Below are 18,890 nucleotides of genomic sequence, written 5' to 3'. Positions count from 1 at the left end.
GGTTCTGCATTTCTCAAAGAACAGAGAAGTTAATTAAGAGAGAGTACTGAACATCATTTAATACCAAAATCCCCTCTCTTGACTTATATACTATGATTTTCAGGCAGAAAAAGCATCACACTGAAATTGAGGCAAACTCTGGGTTACAGTTACAACACATCCTCATCTTTGACATGCAGCAAACACAGCAGAAGTGCCCACATTCTCTTTTTCCTGCGTTGGTTTGGGGCTTGGATGGGTTTTTTGAGCTTGGTATCAGCAATGCATTTAAAGAAATAAATATTGTTTAAACCTAAATATTATTGTAAGATGCAAGATTGTTACTAATGCTGATGACTGAAGGTATCAACCTGATCTTCAGGTAAACAAACAAGGATTTCACATAAATATTGTAAAATCTGAAAGCAAGATCCAGTATGCATCACAAAAGGCAGAGAAGAGAAAGATAAATTTTGCTGAGATTTATATGAAGAGAGAAGTGGTACCAGTGATACGCATTCTTTTTGCAAATACACTCAGGCAGGTACAATCCCACTGGTTTTATCAAAACAAAACAGGCCCTGTCTAATCACTCAGGCTTTGTGACAGAAAAGTAAATCGGGGAATCCAAATTCCCCCTGGTAACTAAAAGATATCAATTTTTAATGAGATTGTGAATAATTTATTATCTTTCCCATAAAAAAAATATTTTGAATAATTTGTTAATCTTAGTAATAGTATGACAAAATATCTAAGGAAGAATGAAAGCAGAAGATTACAAAGCATATGATGTTCATTTTAATTAAATTATTCCCCCCATTCAGAGAACAGCTTTAATGACCCCATTTGGCAATTACGGGAGCTACAGCATTATTGATCCTAGTTTTAAGCAAGGAGAAATACATAATTTTGAGGTGAACATATAGATTATGGGCATATTAAATTATTTATCATAACAATTAGCCACACAAATAATACCTCCTCTATTCACACCACAGCAGTTAGAATATATGCCTGAAATACATATTTAAATTTCCTGTAATTACAGTGCAAGGGAGGCAGATGTTTAAATTTAAATTCTTTGCTATCTGGGGATTGTCTTACCTACCTGAAATTCATCAGATTCAAATATGCTACTCAGCCAAGACTGAAGAATCCAAATGAATCTTTCCCTATAATTAATAAAATGACCTGTGAATCCAACTGCTAGCAGCTATTATTTCAATTAATCAAGTACCCTGCCACAAAACCTACCATATTCTTTAAGTGTGTATAAATCTTATTATGGGATGTTCAGGGCAGAGAACACAGTCCCTCTTAAATGTTAAACCTCCTTATTCAGCAGCACCATTTCTGCTACTTGTAAAGAATGTTGGATCTAGCTATCACATAGAGTGCAAAACTAGAGCTCAGACACCACAGACTTCACCAAGAAGGATAAAATGCAGATCTGCATGCCCAGAACCCTCTGACAGCTTTCCTAACCAAGTCAAACAACTAGTCCTGACAACTTTGTGACTAAAATATTTTTTAAAAATAATTTATTTATAGTGTTTAAAAAAAAAAACATTAAAAACACCCTCTTCTTTCAGTTTGTTCCTGACTACAATTCAGATGGAGATTTCATATAATTACAACTCAGAAGATTTTCAGACAGCAACAGAAATATGTATATATTGAAGAATTGTAGAAATCTGAGTAGAGAAGGTAGACAAAAGAATTTATAGAGCTGTGGAAAATGTGTAGAAGCAAGTTAATTTTTTGGCAAGACAACTGTAGAAAGACCTTATTGTATAAATTTGACTTGTGTGATTGGGTTTTACAGAAATACAAGATAAAAAAGACACTTTTGTGTAACACACCTGAGTCTGTGGTACATATCACAGAACTCCAAAAGGGATTCCAGGCACATCCTGCTGTTCATAGCACTTACAGAGAGCACCAAGGGTTTGCAAAAACATCTTACCCTTATCTTCTAAATACCTGTGCCCAGTGACTCCTCACACTGCACTGGAGCCTGGACTTCTAAGAACATCTCATGATACTTGAAATGAGAAAAAAAGGGTCAGAACAGGGACTATCATAGATATGGAAAAAGCTTAACACTTGGGAAGTAAGACCTTTAAAATCAAGCTGAAGTACAAAATGTTTTGCAAGCCAAATTCTGATTAAGAAAAACCTTAATGGTTCCCAACTTTAAAGTGTGCACCACTATATTGAGAATTCCGTTACCACTGTGGGTAAAAATTGTTGTTTAACTACTGAATGCATGCTACATATATGTGTATATATAATCTTTTACTTTCTTTTAGCTGCTGTCTTATACTTGACACCTATTCTTCATTGACTAAAAGAAAAAAAATCAATAAAAACATTTGACAAAAAATGTTCTAGAAAAACTCAGCATATGAACAAAAGAATATTAGTTAAGACTGTAATTATCAAGCACTTCTAAGGTATAAAACATCAAAGTTGAAAGATCAGTTTCAATAATTCCTTCTAGCATTTATGCTTTAAAATAAAATCTGTGCCATGGACAGTTATTTAATAAGGCAAATTTAAATTGTCTTCTCTCCTGGAAAGTATACAGTAAGATAAAAAAAAAAAAAAAGGGAGAAAGCTCAAACCCTCAGACCTGCTTTTGAAAGATTTAAAATTTTATCATGATCTTCCATCTCCAAATGTTCTTACAGAAAAGGTTCAATTTCCTTCCCACACCTACCCCACCTCCTCATTTTAAAATGTTAAGGGAATATTTTCAAGAATTCCATAATTGTTTTCAACATCTATAGGAAAAAAAAATCTCTATAATTGTTCCAAATTTCCATACATTTGTTTCTATTAATAGCAATGCCAGTGGGTTTTTTTGTTGTTTCTTTCTTTTTTAGTATTTTATCCTCTCTCAGCAAGGTTAGCCGAGAATCTCCAACATACCTTCAATGTTTCTCAGAACTCAACAGCTGCATAAATTAGGAAAGTCAACTTAGTGAAAAAAAGCTATAGCAAAATGAACAATTTCAGTTCTCAGCCAGCAAATTGGCTGATTTTGGCCAGGAGGGAAACTTACTCTTCACTGTATGTTTGGGGTCCAGCATGGATGTGGAAGCATCTTGCACAGATGAATTAATGGGAGACAGAGATGTCATTGTTCCAGGAGCAGAGGAGGGCAGGGAAAATGGAAATAAAACAGACATCTATTAAATCAAATGCTTAATTTGCTCAAGAAACAACTGCTCGATACTGCAGGTAATTTCCCCACTGTGCATGTGCTACTGGAAACTGATTAGTGGAGCTAATTTTTATAGCTAATTTAGAGATAGACATAGATTCACTGAGTAATTTACAGGTTGAAACAAATCTGTATCTCTGGAATTTTCACTGGGTTTATTACCTAACCAGGTGAATGTTAGAAACAAGAATCAGGAAGAGGGGAGGAACTAAGCAGTTGTCTTATTCAAGGGCACATCCTGACTCCATCTTGTCCATCCACAGCTGCTATCAAATAGATTAGCAGCAATACGCTATTCTGAGTCAAAATTAATCATCTTTTCATTTTCTAGTTCTATTGAAATTGAAGGAGATAACTTCTTATCAAGTTATAAAACAGAGAAGATCTTTTTAAATAGAGAAATAGGTCAAGATAATGTGAAATAACAGCCTCCCCTGAGGCTGATTTGCATAGTTTAAATGCTCTGAAGTACTGTACTCTGGATATTCAGTAAGAAATCATGATTTTCTGAAGGAAACCTACTGCACAGCCTAGCTAAAATTTGTGAAGCAATTATAGCCTGAAAATCTGTTTTTCATGATAAATCCACATGGGAAGTTTTATGTGGGTCTGAATGAGACTGCAAAATCTGGTTTTCTGATGTCTTCCCTTCTTTTATTTGCATCCTGATTATTTTTTTTCTTTTCTCTTCTTTTGCAACATCAGGAGAGCATGCTGAAATAGATACATCATTTCCTTACCCAGTCAAGGGGATGTATTGCTCTACTCCTTCTACTCACAGGATTGTTTTTAAGAGAATAGTAACTGAGAATATTTGCTTATTGTTACAGAGCTGCCTTTCTCTTCCTTATTTCACTAGAATGGATTCCTGGCAAACACATATAAAGATTTGTCTACAACATATAATTTGCAAAATTCAAAGGTAAAAAGAGAGCATATAACAGGCCAAATAAACATATATAAAAAAATGCATGGCCTGAAGAGATTGCAGAGATATACAAAGAAAAATCTTTAAGCTTTGTTCTTCTTTATATTAGACGGCATGAGTGCCCTAAAACATGACACAAAAAGTTCCCTGCTGATTTTCCCTACATGAGGACAGCCTCGGGTGTGCTGTGGCTTTGGAAAGCTCTCTAAGGTTTTCCTTGCTGACAGCAGAGACAACCAGCACTCAGGAATGCCACCAGCTTCAACTCATTCATTTTGTCAGCTCATCTCTCTAGAGATAAACATGGCTTAGACCACATTGTCTGTGCTGCCACGTCCCAGGACTGAGTAATGACACCCTGTTTCTCTGTCAGCTACAACACAAGGACACTGCTCTTTCAGAATGGCTTCACAGGAGAGAGGGAAGCCAGGGTGAACCAGCAATCAGAAAAATGTCATGTGCATGGACTGGGCAGGGATCCCACACCTTCCTTTCTGCTGGAAACTTCACGAAGCAAATCGACATCAGTACAAGCGTCCAGGCACCGTGAGAGTACATCAGAGAAAAAAGAATGAGGGAAATGCCAGCTGGAGGTTTAAACAAGGAACAGCCATACAGACAGATACCCAAATAGGGCCAGGAAGGAAGGTGTAACACTATATAAGGAACGACATGACTCTGTCAGCTGCGTTGTCCAAGAGAGCAAAGTTTATTATTCTTGATCCTCTTTTATAGAGATGTTTGAGAAGGTTCGAGAGGCAAAACTCTCACTGGTCATCGAAGCAACACATCACCATCACTGGTCAAGTGGAACACCACCCCTTGACTAAACAACACCTGCAGATTGTTGTCCTTTACCGAGGACTGTTTGGATTTTTTCTCATGCTTTCCCAGGCCAGAGTGAGAAGCTTGTGTGACTTCGTTTCACACAGGCTCTGTTCCCTGCTTGGTTTTTGCATTTAGCATCTACAGGAAAGTCACTGTGTCTTGCATAGACTAGGTTCAAGAAAGCTATTTTGTGGGGAGAATAAACAGCAATTTCTTCAAAAGCACATGTAATCTTTTGAGTAGCAGTTCAGCTGTCAGTGATGCAGAGTCTAACTAGGTACAGCAGAGCACCACTACTTTGGATTGATTCTACTGAGAAAAGTGATAAGGTGTAAGAAAATACCCAAGAAATAACTCAAGGACTCAGTAAAAAAGTTCTGAAGTGAAAAGCTAAAAAAAAAAAAAATCTATGGAAAGAAAACAAAGGATCAGAAGGCACTAACCCAGTAATATCATGGATGAACTATTCCAAGACAAAGGCTGACCTGTCATCAAATGAGTAAAGACAAGTTGGGCAGCAAAGATACATCCCATATCTCACTGGGAATCCTGGCCATGGTAATACCCACCCTAGCAGTGGGTTAGTCCTGGTTATCTACTGCATGTATCAGACCATAAAACAAATCTGTGCATTCTGAAATTACACAAATACTGCTTGCAAAGTCTCTCTCTACACAGCAAAACATTCCCACACCAAAAGTGATCCTGGCAGGAAGGAACCTCATACTCTAAGGAGGAGGACAGGTCTGTTTCTCACTCAGAGGACACATCCAGTGGAGCTGGTATTAAAATATTCTCATGAAGCTCCTGGTTAAGTGATCACCAACTCCACGGGACCTCCAACTACCAGGGGCAATCACCAAACTACAACAGGATACGGCCTGTCAGTAAACCTCTCTCTGACAGACTGGTGCTGAGGACACATGGAGCATAAATTTTTCTACTAGATATCCAACAGCCAGCAATTCCCCATCTAGATGCAGTCTCCAATCAGCCAGCCTCTGTTCCATATTCCTAGCAACAGAACTGAAGTTAAGTCTGACTGTGCACTGAATTGACCCAGGAGTTAATCCTGGACCCTCTCACAAAGCAGCTCCAACAGCACCTCAGGAGCAGGGACAGAAGCAGTAGTAAGGTATAAAAAAATTAAGATATTAAAGGCAATCTGATCTAGAAATCTGTGCCCCTTTCCAAAAATGACAGACAGTGGAATAGAAAGAAAAGATGACCTGCAGTCCTAAGAACTGAATATACCCACAGCATGAGGAATACGGTCAGCTGGAGCCAGTGATGCTTGCCTTCAACAGAACCTCTGATGGAACTTACAAAGTGTAAAATTATTTCTGCTGGTCATAAAATGCAGTTAAAACATAGAAGAAGAAAGAAAACTTAGTATTTTCCAACATGTTTTCAAAATAGTCTGCTAGAATGGAGAAATATTTCTCATAGCTCTTTATCTTTTTTTTCCTTTTCTCTGGATCTTCAAGTTACTTTGAGATAATGAATGCATTATAAAAGAAACAGAGAGGAGCTAAGGACAACCAGGGTAACCAAGCATGTTAGTTTGTTGTTAGTTTTTCAGTTTTTGAAAGCAATAATAAGAAAAAACAGACTGTGCATGCAAAATTACTGAAAGAAAAAAAAGCTAATGCAAACAAGTATAAAATTCAAGAAGAAAATCTTGAAACCTAATATTTTAGGGAAATGGCCTGAGGACCTGAACAAAATTTATGCCATTTCTTAGGTGAAATTAGATTAAAAGCCAAATTCTGTAATCACAGTGGACTGTACATGACATAAAAAGTATGCTAAAATGCTTTCTCAAAGAATGTTGAATAAAACATGAAACTCTAATAGTAACATACTTCCATAGAGCATACACAGAATTTTAGTATCTCAAATTTGATTTCCATCAACTGGTTTTACACTGCAGGCAGCTTTTTGGAAAATGACTCACATTAAATACATTTATCAAATATATTTCATCTCTCCTTCCTAAGTGGTTGGCAAAGTTAACAAATACATATATTCTACACAAAACCAAATTTAGAAGAAAAAATTAAAGAGTTGATTGTAGAGTTCTCCGTGGGGAAAGAGATGAACATGATACAGGTGACACAGCAGCTTAAAACACAGAAGTTTTAAGATATAAAACTTGTGCTAAAATATGGAGAGAGATATCTAAAAGGCAGATTCAGCCAGCTACCCTGTTTACTGCTCTTGTTTGATGCTGCATCAAGTGGTTACAGTAGAGAGGCTTATTGATCACCCAGAACAGCAGCTAAGCCATAAAATGTGATGACTGGAGGTTGAATGCAAAATGAGATCAAACCTTCACTATGAGGACTGGGTGAAGTAATGCAGTTACCTGGGAAGCCAGGGCAGGGAAAAAGGATACTCTGCTCTGAGTACCAATTTCACAGCATGGCTAGTATTTTGCATTTCTTGTGAAAGGATGATGAAAAAACATCTCCTAGAGTCTCAGACTATCTCATTATTTCTGAATTTCTACCCCCAGGTTTTAGATGAGTGAGGGAAAAACAAGTAATTAATTAGCAACAAGCACAATTTTTCCATAAGCATGAATGTTGCTCAAAATTATCTAGCAATCATATTCCAGCAAGTCTATCAAGAATAATAGTTATTTCTAATACACTTTAAAGTATTGTTTCATTTTTATAGGGAATAAAGGCAAGAAGTAACACCTGCACCTAATTTGATCTTCATCTGCTGATCACACCATTAGGATATTTCAGACATAAAAGATGAGGAGAAAGTACAACTTTTAAAGATTGCTTCGCTGCTCTTATATTTCTGAAGTGACTGCACTTTCAGTTTTACTGTGTACATGAATTAGATTGTTTTGGACAGTTCCTCACTGCTTCTGTGGAAAAAAAAATATATATAAGGTCATGGCAAAAGTTACAGCTTTCATATTTGTCTGTGTACAATGTGCTGATTTCAGCTGGGGTAGAATTAATCTTCTTTCCAGGGGCTAATATGGGGCAGTGCTCTGGATTTGTGCTTAACATGGTGATGATAATATAGGGATGTTTTTGTTATTGCTGAACAAGAGCCAAGGTCTTTCCTGCTTTTCCTACTGCCACACTGGTGAGGAGACACAGCCAGGACAGGTGACCCAGCCTGAGCAAAGGGATATTCCAGACCGTCTGACACCACGGCTCAGTGTATAAAGTGTCAGAAAGAAGGAGCAAGGGGGGATGTTTAGAGTGACGGGGTTTGTCTTCCCAAGTCACTGTAAGATGTGATGGGGCCCTGAGGATGGTTGAATACCTGCCTGCCCTTGGGAAGAAGTGAATAAATTCTTTGTTTTGCTTTGCCTGTGTGGCTTTTACTTTCCATATTAACTGTCTTTATCTCAGTCCATGAGCTCTCCACCTTTTACCCTTCCATTTCTCTCCCTGATCCTGCTGGTGGGGGAGTGAGTGAATGGCTGCCTGGGGCTTCACTGCTGGCTGGGATGAAAACACGAGAAATTAATATGTATATATATATAAAACTGACATGACATCCAGATCAATTCTTACACCTCTTTTTTCTTCCAAGTTCTTCTTTCTATATCACCTAGAAATGTTTTGAGGCATAGTGAGCTTCCAGAAGGGAAAACAAATATAGTTCCTTGCTGGGAACACTAAGGTCTGCAATATCCTTTACAAAATAAAGATCTGTCACGTGCAATCTACAGGAAAATCGTAGCATAGGGCAAATTTTTTTGAATGAAACTGTAAGCAACTGATCCTCATTTCATATTTCTAAACAAAGTCTTTAATGTTAGATAGACATCATTTCTTCAAGGAAAATGGTATGGCTCATTCTGATATGTATATTAACATGAAACAGATGCTCACACATATTTGTGGGGAATATGAGCAAAGAAAATTAATTTCTTCAGTAAATAATTGAAGATATTAATAATTTAACTGTGTGTTCTGAAATTAGAAAGCATATCTGAGAAGTAATCAATAGAAATAATTAGTACATAAAAATATTTAAAACAGGTACAGGAAACTACTTGTCTTCTATACTTCGGTACTGAATAATTTTAAATTATTAAAATATGCAATTTCAGTGATAATCCAAGCCTTATAATAACACCAGATAAATAAAATAAACAAATTATTATTATATACAAGTAAAACATAAATTTTGATAAAATTAAGGCACTAAGGGCAATTCATTCCTTCCACATCCCATCTTATATCAGATATGACCAGCAATGTCTAAAATTTAATTCAGGATGGTAAACCAAATAGTTTAATTCCTTCCAGATAGTTTTTTAATTGGAAAGTACTGTTTTCTGTATTTTCCTATGAAAATGTTCCCAGAAACTATGGACCACAATTATCTTACAAAACACCAGACAAACAACAAATAGCCAAAAAACAATACACCAGTCCCCTGAACAAAACAAAAATTAGTTGAAGTGACTGGCAAGGCTGAAGAGAAACATAAGTGTATCTAGAAAGAAAAAAATTGTATTTTTAGTTTTCTGTTAATTTGGTAAAAAATAAAAGCAGCTACAATTGTCTAACTCGTTGATTTTTGGAATTTCTTTCCTCTTCTTTTTCTTCTTAACTGATGTTTGAAACTACAAAAATGTTATTTAAAAAAAAATACATTCTTTTAAATTACATATTTTTTCACTCTGGTACTTCATGTTTTAGGAAACTGTGACTTGTTCTGGTTAGGTTGATAAAATAAGTAACAATAGTAGTTTAAATATATATTAAGGGTTAAGAAGGTACATACCTTGTGGCTGTTTAACTAGAAGATGAAAAACAGATTCCTTACAGGTGGCCTGGGACAGGACAGATGCACTCAGATGCTGATTCAACAGCCCCTGATCTAAGAAAAAAAATAAAAATTACTTGTGAAAACTCATTTAGAATTCAAAATTAATGAAACAATTTCTCCAATAAAACAGCTTCACAGACAGAGGTTTTATAAAATACATCTTTGAATGGGAGCACATGGCCCCTTAAAAGTTCTTTCAGTATTTTGCTCATTGTGAAGGATAAATACAATATGGACCTCTTTTTAAATAGAATTAAAATGAAATAACACAGTGTAAAGAAAACACAAAGTTTAAAATGCTTTCAGTTAAATAATACTTAGAGATTACAAAATAAACTGTTTTCTAAATGAAAAAATCAAGCAGCAATGAAAGCCAATGGTGACATGAAATGTAAGAGACACAGGTTCAGGACCAGCAGTACAGACACAGCTGAAGACAAGAATTTCTTTCTTGTTGGCAAGTTACTGGATCAACCAACAGATCACCTCATAAAGACAGAGAACTTCAACATTATTTAGAATGTTTCACTGATCACTGTCAATGCTATGGATAAATAAAAAATGGGATAGGAAAAACTGGTTTGAAGTCCAATTTTATAAAGAGGTTTTGGAATTGTTCAAGCAGCCAAAGGAAATTCCTTGCAGGAAATATGTCTAGCAGCTAACTCCAAGAACCTGAGACCAATAGATAGACTGTATCTGTACAATATGTCAAATTAAAGCGTGCTAACACTGAATGATGAACTGCTGACAGGAAGATAGGATGCACAGAACTCACCCACCAGCTAGGGAAGATGTCATTTGGGACTACAGAGCTAAGATTTAAGAAACAGAATAATCGTCAAAGATGTTCAGGAAGGCAGAGAACAGCTCTCTTGGAACTATCATTCTTGGTTCTTGCAAGAAAAGAAACAGCACCAAAATTATTTCAGCTGAAGAACAAGGTTCTGAGTTTCAGAAACCAGCTTAGATGTTCAAAGTAAGATTTGAAAACTATGAGAAAATACAAAAAGAATTGAAGGGCTCGTTTTAATATATCAATAAAACAATTGTATCATCTTTCCTGACCTGAGAGAATGAAGTAGCAAAAACAAGGCTATAGTGCAAACCTCCTCTATAATGCTAATTATTCTGTAAGAATTATTTTCTATCTTTCTTGTCCAGGATACTAATAATCTGAATACTTTAAATTTCCCCTACTAGAAGAGTTTTGCAAACTTTATAATATATGGTATTTATTTTTCAGTTTATATCCTTTTACACATTCAGCTAAAAAGTAACTTTTACACTACTAGCTAACTAATCTCTGGAGATATTTTTATCTGAAAAATACACTTTCACTGTATGAAATTAAAGGCACTAGATTATGCTTCATGATGCTTCAAAATTGCATTTATCAGTTCAGAGGTGCATTTATATATTGCACATTATTTTTTTAATTAGTAGCTAAAATAATGATTTGAATTATGTCAGAATCAGCACAAAGTGACTTTAGCACTTGTATTCTAAATTGACTAGATGACTAAAAATAGTATTTCTTCACATCTTTACTATTTCACTCTAACACTGACATGCATATATACATATATATATATATGTATATATATATATATATATGCAATAATAGTTAGTCCAATATATTTTGCCTGAGCAAAAAATGACCAAGTAGCAGACTTTTCTTTGAGTTCTTAGTTCAATTGCATAGAGTTCCAGAAAGCAGTTTGAAAGTACTTTGCAAAGTACACTCAAAAAGTTGCAATTCTAGTTTGGAAATTTTGAATGGAAAATGACTTGGGCAGCCTACTGTGAATGCAGCCTTATCTTGGACATAGGGTAAGTTTTAATGAGCAATCTCATACACTGCCACAGATATCAGTTTTGCTACTGCAGGTAACACTGGATTCCAGAGGAACCAATCCACCTCCCTTATTCAATTCCTAATTACTGCAATAGCTTTAATCTTTTCTTTCAGCACACCCTTCAAACTCTGAAATGAATATATGCTATAAAAGCTGTTGCAGTTTTTTTCTTGAACTATATATTTGGACAACTGAAAAGATGAAATTGAATTGTCCACATTGACTGAAATAAAGCATTATGGTATTAATAAACCAATAATACTTAGGGATAATTCTTATACAGGTTAACTCTGGGGGCTCTGGCTTACACTGGAGATTTTAGTTGTCTCAATTATTTATATAATTTTTGTTGCTTCCAAAAAAGCTATTGGTAGAAATACTATACAGTGGTTTTACAGAAAAGCAGTATCATTCAAACTGAAACAGCTGAACCAGTACAGGTTTCTAAACCATCTGTGACAAGAGTTTGAATGCTCTGTAGTTCTAGTCATTGGCTCATTTTGGGGAAAATCACCTGCTGTCAAATAAACATTACTCACATGACTATTCTAATGTAGCTGTGAATGCTGATGTGAATAAGAGCTGCACATTCAAGCATCCAAGTGTCTAAATCCTGGGAAGAAAACTTACTGGTATTAATGCAATAAGAAAATACCTAGTTTAAAGAGGCCCAGGGCATCAGTAGTAATAGTTTTACTTGCTCTATAATTATCCCAAGTAGAGGAATGTTAGTGCTACAACAGCAGTCAAAATTCACAGAAAGAAACATGTCTGAGGAATAGTGCTCTTGGGTTTGACACAGCTTCAGAAATGGTCTGGATAGGACAATTCCCAATTAATGTCTATTTTAATTCCTGAACTCTGCACTTCTAAACATAATTTCACAGCTATAAAGGGCAGAAACTGCCTATGGAATGTTACTCAGAAATAAGGCAGATAACTTGTGTAATTGTCTTTAAAGCATGAAGTAAATCTGTACATGTTGATGTTCATTGCTGTTACACTTTAATTGAGATGCCATATTTTCATTGTTGACACACTGAGTTTTCTTAAGAAGGGGTCTGACGGTCTAAAGACAATTTTTAAAGATCAAAATCAGTCAGGCATGTCATTCTGACTTCTGAGTTGCTCCCTTCTGTTGATTTCCCCATTCCACCCTCCTCCTGGCCTCCAGTAACACCAGCAATAAGCCTGACATATTATTTCTCAGGATATATAAGGGCCAGGAATGCTAAAATGAACTTGTGCATCCATAATTTAGCCTATAAGACTGGATTCATCTTCCTCTGGAAAGAAGGAAATGAGAATTCCAGTTAAGTATTCCAACACATAACAAATAATAGAATGAAAAACATCTAAACACAGCTTGAATGCATAAATCAACTATCATGTTGTAATTAAAGTAAACTTTATGTACAGGTCACCAAGAGCAACTGAATTAGAAAATTAAATTTAATTAGAAAACATTACAATTAATCTGATTAAAAATTCAAGGTAGATTTTAAAGGACAGGTATGATTATCTTTTCATAAAGATTGTGATATATAATTTATCTTTTCAAAGAAGACCTTTTGTAATTCCACAGATCACAGAAACATTAGATCATCATGATGTCAGTTCTACTGATGGGTAAAGAAAAATGAAGACAAAATTTCTGATGCATAAAAAAACCCCATCAGTCCTTCACTGTCTAAGCGAGATGCTTCTGTCTCCATCACTGCTCCTGAAAATCTCAATGGGACAAGTTCATGCTAAACAGCTAGAAAGATGACTGTTTTCACTAAAATAATTAAACAATGCAGTTTCTCCTGTTTCTCAGAATTTAACAATCTACTAAGCTTTAGTTACAACACTTAAGCTCAATAAATAATTTCTGATTAAGTTGCATCACAGATGAGTTTGATTATTCTTCTCCATTATTTTGTGAACAGCACACTGGATTACCATTCTTACAAATAATACCTCATAGTAATGGAATACTAAACTATGCTGTCTGGCAGTAGATTTATTCTCAATAAGACAAGCAGTTTGCATCTCTTAATTGCTCTTATTGTTGTACAAATCAGAATCCCAGCTTGCACTTTCCACTAGAATAAAGCATTCTGCATTCATGAGATGTAACAGGAATCTTTATACCATAGATGTAATACAGACCTACACTTCAAAAGTTTATATAATCAATTATTTCCTGGTCAAATAGGGTGGGTTGCACTGTTAGTAATTCACAGCACTTCTAATTCACACCATTTGGCCTAAGATAAGCACACAGGGTAAATGGAGTCAGGGGAAAATACAAAGGGTTAACATTTTAGCATGAAAATTGCATTAATAATAATGTAAAAGTTCACTTTGTCTTCAGCTGTTCCAGGAATGATGAGTTGATGAAAAAAGCAATTCAAAACTGAGGTACACCAACAATTTATCAAGGTACCTCTGGACTGCAGCTCTACCATCCATCATGTCAGTTCCTTTCCCTAATTTACATTGCAATCTCTGTCATCATCCATGTCCTTAATAAAGGTCTTGAATAATATGGGGCCCAAAGCTGACCCCAGGGGTGCAACAATCATCACCAACCAGCAGCTGAATGTCAAGATGTTGATCACTATCATTTGAGACCAACAGCTCAGCCAAGTTTCCAATCCACTCAGCAGTCTGTTCATCAAGCCTGGACTTCCTGTGCTTCCAAAAAAGAATGTTACAGGATACAGTGAGAAAGCCTTACTAAATCATAGTGTATTACATTCACTGCTCCGCCTTTATTTGCATAATCACTCACTTCCATACAGAAAGCAATAACATTTGTCAATCATGATTTGCACTTAAGAAATCCATTTGACTTCTCCTGATTACCTTCTTGACCTTCATGGGCTTGGACATGGACTGTAAGAGAATGTGCAAATCATGGGCTACACACACTGCAAAAGGAAGATTCCAGTGACCCCACCAAGGGTTCAGGTGAGGGTGATCATCCTACTGCTTCTTCAGTCTTCCTTCTATCACTTTCCAAAGGAGGAAACAAAAACGCCTTTTCCCAGTCAACAGAAAAATCTCCTGATCAACCTGAATTTTCACAGAAAACAAGTGTCACAATGATATTGGCCAACTGTTTTATTGCATTGTGAACTCCATTTGGATTTGTGGATCTGAATACCTCCAGCTAAGTCCTCAGCCTGTGGCTCCCCTACAGCCTGCCCATTTCCGTCTCAAAACAGGAATTTCACCTAACACACACAGCATTCATCCAACTGGTGAGGCTCTTGCCATCCACACGGCAGTGCCACGGGGAAACCTCAACAATTCCTGACTGCCTCAGACCAGAGTGGCAGCTACCAAGCTCACAGCTTCCATCTGGATTACAGAAGTAATGACTGCACAATCAGAATGACTGCGCAAGAGCAGCTCCTGTGCTGTGCAGTCAGCATTAATGCTTCCTTTTCTACTGTGAGAAGCGCTTTGGAGCCCTGTGTATGTGCCCTGAATGCCACCTGCTGCAGCAACTGCCCTGTCTCCATGTGCACAGACAGTCTGCAGTGCTCCTTGTCACTTAAGGACACCTAGAAGCCACATAAGTAGGAATCTGGACAAGACTGTTTCTCTTGATTCCGGGATCCCCCTCTCTGCCAGGTACCCTGCTCAGCAGCTGAACTCTGGCAATGTCCCCAAGATCCTGGCCGTGATTCACTTGGCCTGTAAGCACTGAATACTTTGCATCTTTTTGCTTCTTTCAATGTTTTCCAGAAGAGAACATCAACTAATATTCACAAGTGATGTCATCATTTACAAATGGTACTCTGTTTTGTGACAGTCATGAATGAAAATATTTCAGCAGTTAAACAGGGAAAACTGCACTGAAGTCTGACAAAAAAAACCAGGTCAGCAAATGTACAGTGTTCAGTCACAAGACCAAGATGCTCTTGACCTTTTAGGTAAACATATTTCCAAGATCCCCTATATGTGAACTGCATATGTGGACAAAGTTTTATTTCTTTATTTCTAATTCATATTCAGAAGGTATGATTAAAAAGGATAAGTTCAATGCAACAAATAAATATGAATCTAAGTTTTTAAAAATCACATTTCTTCACTTATTCTATTTTCCATAAACCCTGAATCACAGCACAAGTGTGTACACATGGCTTAAAACTTACCTTTGAACAGGCCTAATATTGCTATTCTCTTATGGTTTTGTTGCTATTTCTCTTACATTTATTTATTTATGAAGATAAATCTGGAAGGTTTATCTTCAATTTTTGTTATTTTCAGATGTCGGGGCATGCTTTGGCACCTGATTTCTAATGCTACTTACATGTTATGTTCAAGTAGGTGGAAATTCAGAGAGCCTTTTAAAGCCTTCTGATGCAGTCAAAGTGAAATTTCCTCTTTGCCTGACTGAATTTTAATCATCAATGAGAATGTGGGATTTAGAACCTCAATTCTTACAGCATTTCTGAAATCCCAATATGGACTCACTTGTAGGTCTCTGATAATTCTGGATCTCATATTATTCTTTAAAGCATGTTTGAAGATATTGATAAAACATACTTGCTTGGAAGGTCATCAGAAAAAAAAACAAAAAATCACAAAGAAAACATTAGAAATCTTTTGCCTTTGCTCTCTTACTAACTTCTTTAGTTACCCAGACTCTGACCAAATAATATAAAATGTTTGAAGGTAATTGAGGAACAAAAGTAAAGCAAAGCTTGAGCTATTTGGCTTAGGCACAGCTACCAAAACACATCCCAGGAGTCTCCTGTTGCCAAAATGATACGGTGCAGCACACAGCCAGCAAGCAGCTGCACATCCATATGGTGCTGCATGACCTAAGAAGTCTTCTGTGAACAGTTGTAAGAGGTGTGTGTCCTTTCCTATGTCCCACAGCACACTCTACAGAGTTTTCAGGGTGGGCGTGGACAATACACAATAAGTCTATTGCCAAAAAACAGAATGAGGAAAATTTAACCACACCCCTTTCACACTTCTAATGGAACCCACGGAGCTTAAATTCCTTCCCCCATTCCAAAAAAGGTAAAAATTCCAAACCCCTGTACCTGCCAGCACGATATCTACCACCACGTTTTCAGCAGTTGGGTTTTCGAAGGATACGATGACAGAGGAGTACTCGCCGATGCAGGCACTGATGGTGGTTGCTTCCATCCGTGCAGGAGGAATTCCAGACCCTGTCAGGTGAAATATCCTCTCTCCAAACTGTGAATGAAACGTGCCATTATTTTTTATTTGATGAGTTGGAGCTATACCTTTTAAAGTATCTTGCCTACTTCTTTCTTCTGCTGCTCTGTGTCTCTGCTATAAGTGAACTTTATTTTTGCTTTCCTTTCTCTTTCTTCAAGCTGCTGTTACTCTAAGTATTGCTATTTGGAAATTAATAGTTTCATTCTGGGAAATGTTCACATCTCCTTTTTGTGTTTAGTTTCTGTCCCACTTCAAGCACATAGTATTTAACTTTCATCCAGCTACTCAGAGCTTTCAGTGTAGGGAATGGAGAGATGTAGGTGGTTGCAAAAGCAAAATTCAAAGCAGATATATTAAAACATGAAAGCAGATGAAGCGAGAAGTTCTCTCCAGAAGACAAAGGAAGAAAGAAAATAATTTTTTGATGGGACAGCAGCAGAATCACACAAAAAGCTGAAAGTGTTACTCTAAACCTAATAATGAACATTAATCTTTAGATACAGAAATATCAAGGATATTGGAAAGAAATAGTAGAGCCAAGATTTGCATGGACCATCAGGTTTCAGAGAAAATAAGGACACTGTGTCCTCTTGAACTAAACATGGATATATACTATTCATATTAGCATTGCTGTCTCCTTGTTTTTATCCTTAATAAATATTTAAGAGAGAGTCTGAAAATAAATACTGTGCCAACACCACCTGCACATAACCTGTCTGTTCAATATACTTTTCAGGAAAAAAAAAATTGCCACATGACTTCTTTCAATATTAATTTCTTTCATATAAAAGCATATTCACTTTTTTAGTATTACTTAAAACACTAATGTAAACTGCTGGTAGCACTCAACTGGAATAATTCACAGGTCAGCAGACTTCTAGGATATCAAAAAAAAACACAGAGAAGAAATTGCACAGAAAGCAAAGGCTTCATTTAACCACATCTTGCATGACAAAATATCATCATTTACATTGTACTATCAGTTTTTCTTTTTTATTCCAGCTGTAATTTAAAATCAGTTAGTAGGTCACGTTGATGACTCATGTCTCTCTATTTACTTGTTTCTCATTCAACTTTAGGAAAATTCACAGAGAAAAAAAGAAGTCAACAATTCTAAGGTGTTCAAAATAAAAAACATTTTCAGATAAAATGAATGGAAGTATTCACTTTTTCACATGTGTGGCATTCTAAAATTCAGATTGGATAAAAAAAAATGAAACAATTTAATTTTTGGGGGGGTTGGGAAAAACATCAAGAAATTTAACTTTAGTGGTGACACTGCTAAAAAGTGCCAGTCTTTTAGTGTTAAAACCAGCATAACTAATTACTGAGCGAGCTAAAAGTATTCATTACTTGTTCCAGTTCCTAGGCCATTATACCACATTATAATACTGTAAATAGAATAATTCCTGTGCAAAACCAAGGATAAAACAAACTATAAGTTCTGAACATCTTTGTGTTTGTTCTCTCATTATGCTTCCATTCACTAAACTTCACCTTGACCTACAGGCTGAACCTCTTACCTCCTTGCCTATCATAAATAGTGTCTAACCTGAATCCCAAGAGTTGCGGGCACAAGCACATTCTCATACCTTTGGGCATTTGAAGGTTACTGTTGCCTTGTGATTGCGTCTTCCAAGGGCAGAGGGAGCGAATCTCACGGGCAGCTGAGTGGTGGAATGAGGAGGAATAGTCAGCTGTACAAACACAAGAAAAAAGCAAAAGAAAGGAGGGGTAAGGGAGAGGAAATCAATTTTTTTTGCATCCATTTCTCTTCTGTGCTTTGCGCCAACAGTGTTGGTGTGTTTGCCATTAATGGGTTCCACCAGAAGCACTTCCCCTGTCAGGGAGTTATTGCAGCAAACAATCCCAGTGGCTGTCCCTGCACATCCACTGCCCAGCAGCTCCAGGGCTGGGGCTGGAACTGCTCAAGGGCATGGACAGCAGCCCCAACACCATTCCAGCAGCGCTCCGGTGTGGGATCGTACCGATGACAATGAAGGGCCATCACAGTGACCCCCACAGACACAAACTGGCTTAGAAAGGAAATACATGCCAG

General features: G+C 36.6%; 1 protein-coding gene across 1 annotated transcript in view; it reads right to left on the bottom strand.

Annotated features, from left to right (window-relative positions):
• Positions 1 to 18,890, bottom strand: part of CFAP47 (cilia and flagella associated protein 47) — a 260,715-nt gene that overhangs the window by 51,480 nt on the left and 190,345 nt on the right. The window contains exons 55-57 of the mRNA XM_088051635.1: positions 18,424 to 18,528; positions 16,690 to 16,846; positions 9,735 to 9,830 (exon numbers count right to left, since the gene is read on the bottom strand). Coding sequence (XP_087907761.1) covers positions 9,735 to 9,830; positions 16,690 to 16,846; positions 18,424 to 18,528 — 358 coding nt within the window. The remainder of the gene's footprint in view (positions 1 to 9,734; positions 9,831 to 16,689; positions 16,847 to 18,423; positions 18,529 to 18,890) is intronic.

Source organism: Pseudopodoces humilis, chromosome 2 (assembly GCF_049639895.1).
Source record: "Pseudopodoces humilis isolate 2021_Gansu_Grassland_sample_001 chromosome 2, ASM4963989v1, whole genome shotgun sequence".
In the NCBI taxonomy this organism is placed as follows: Eukaryota; Metazoa; Chordata; class Aves; order Passeriformes; family Paridae; genus Pseudopodoces; species Pseudopodoces humilis.
The sequence above is the reverse complement of the archived record's forward strand: the minus strand, read 5'-3'. Positions and strand labels throughout refer to the sequence as shown.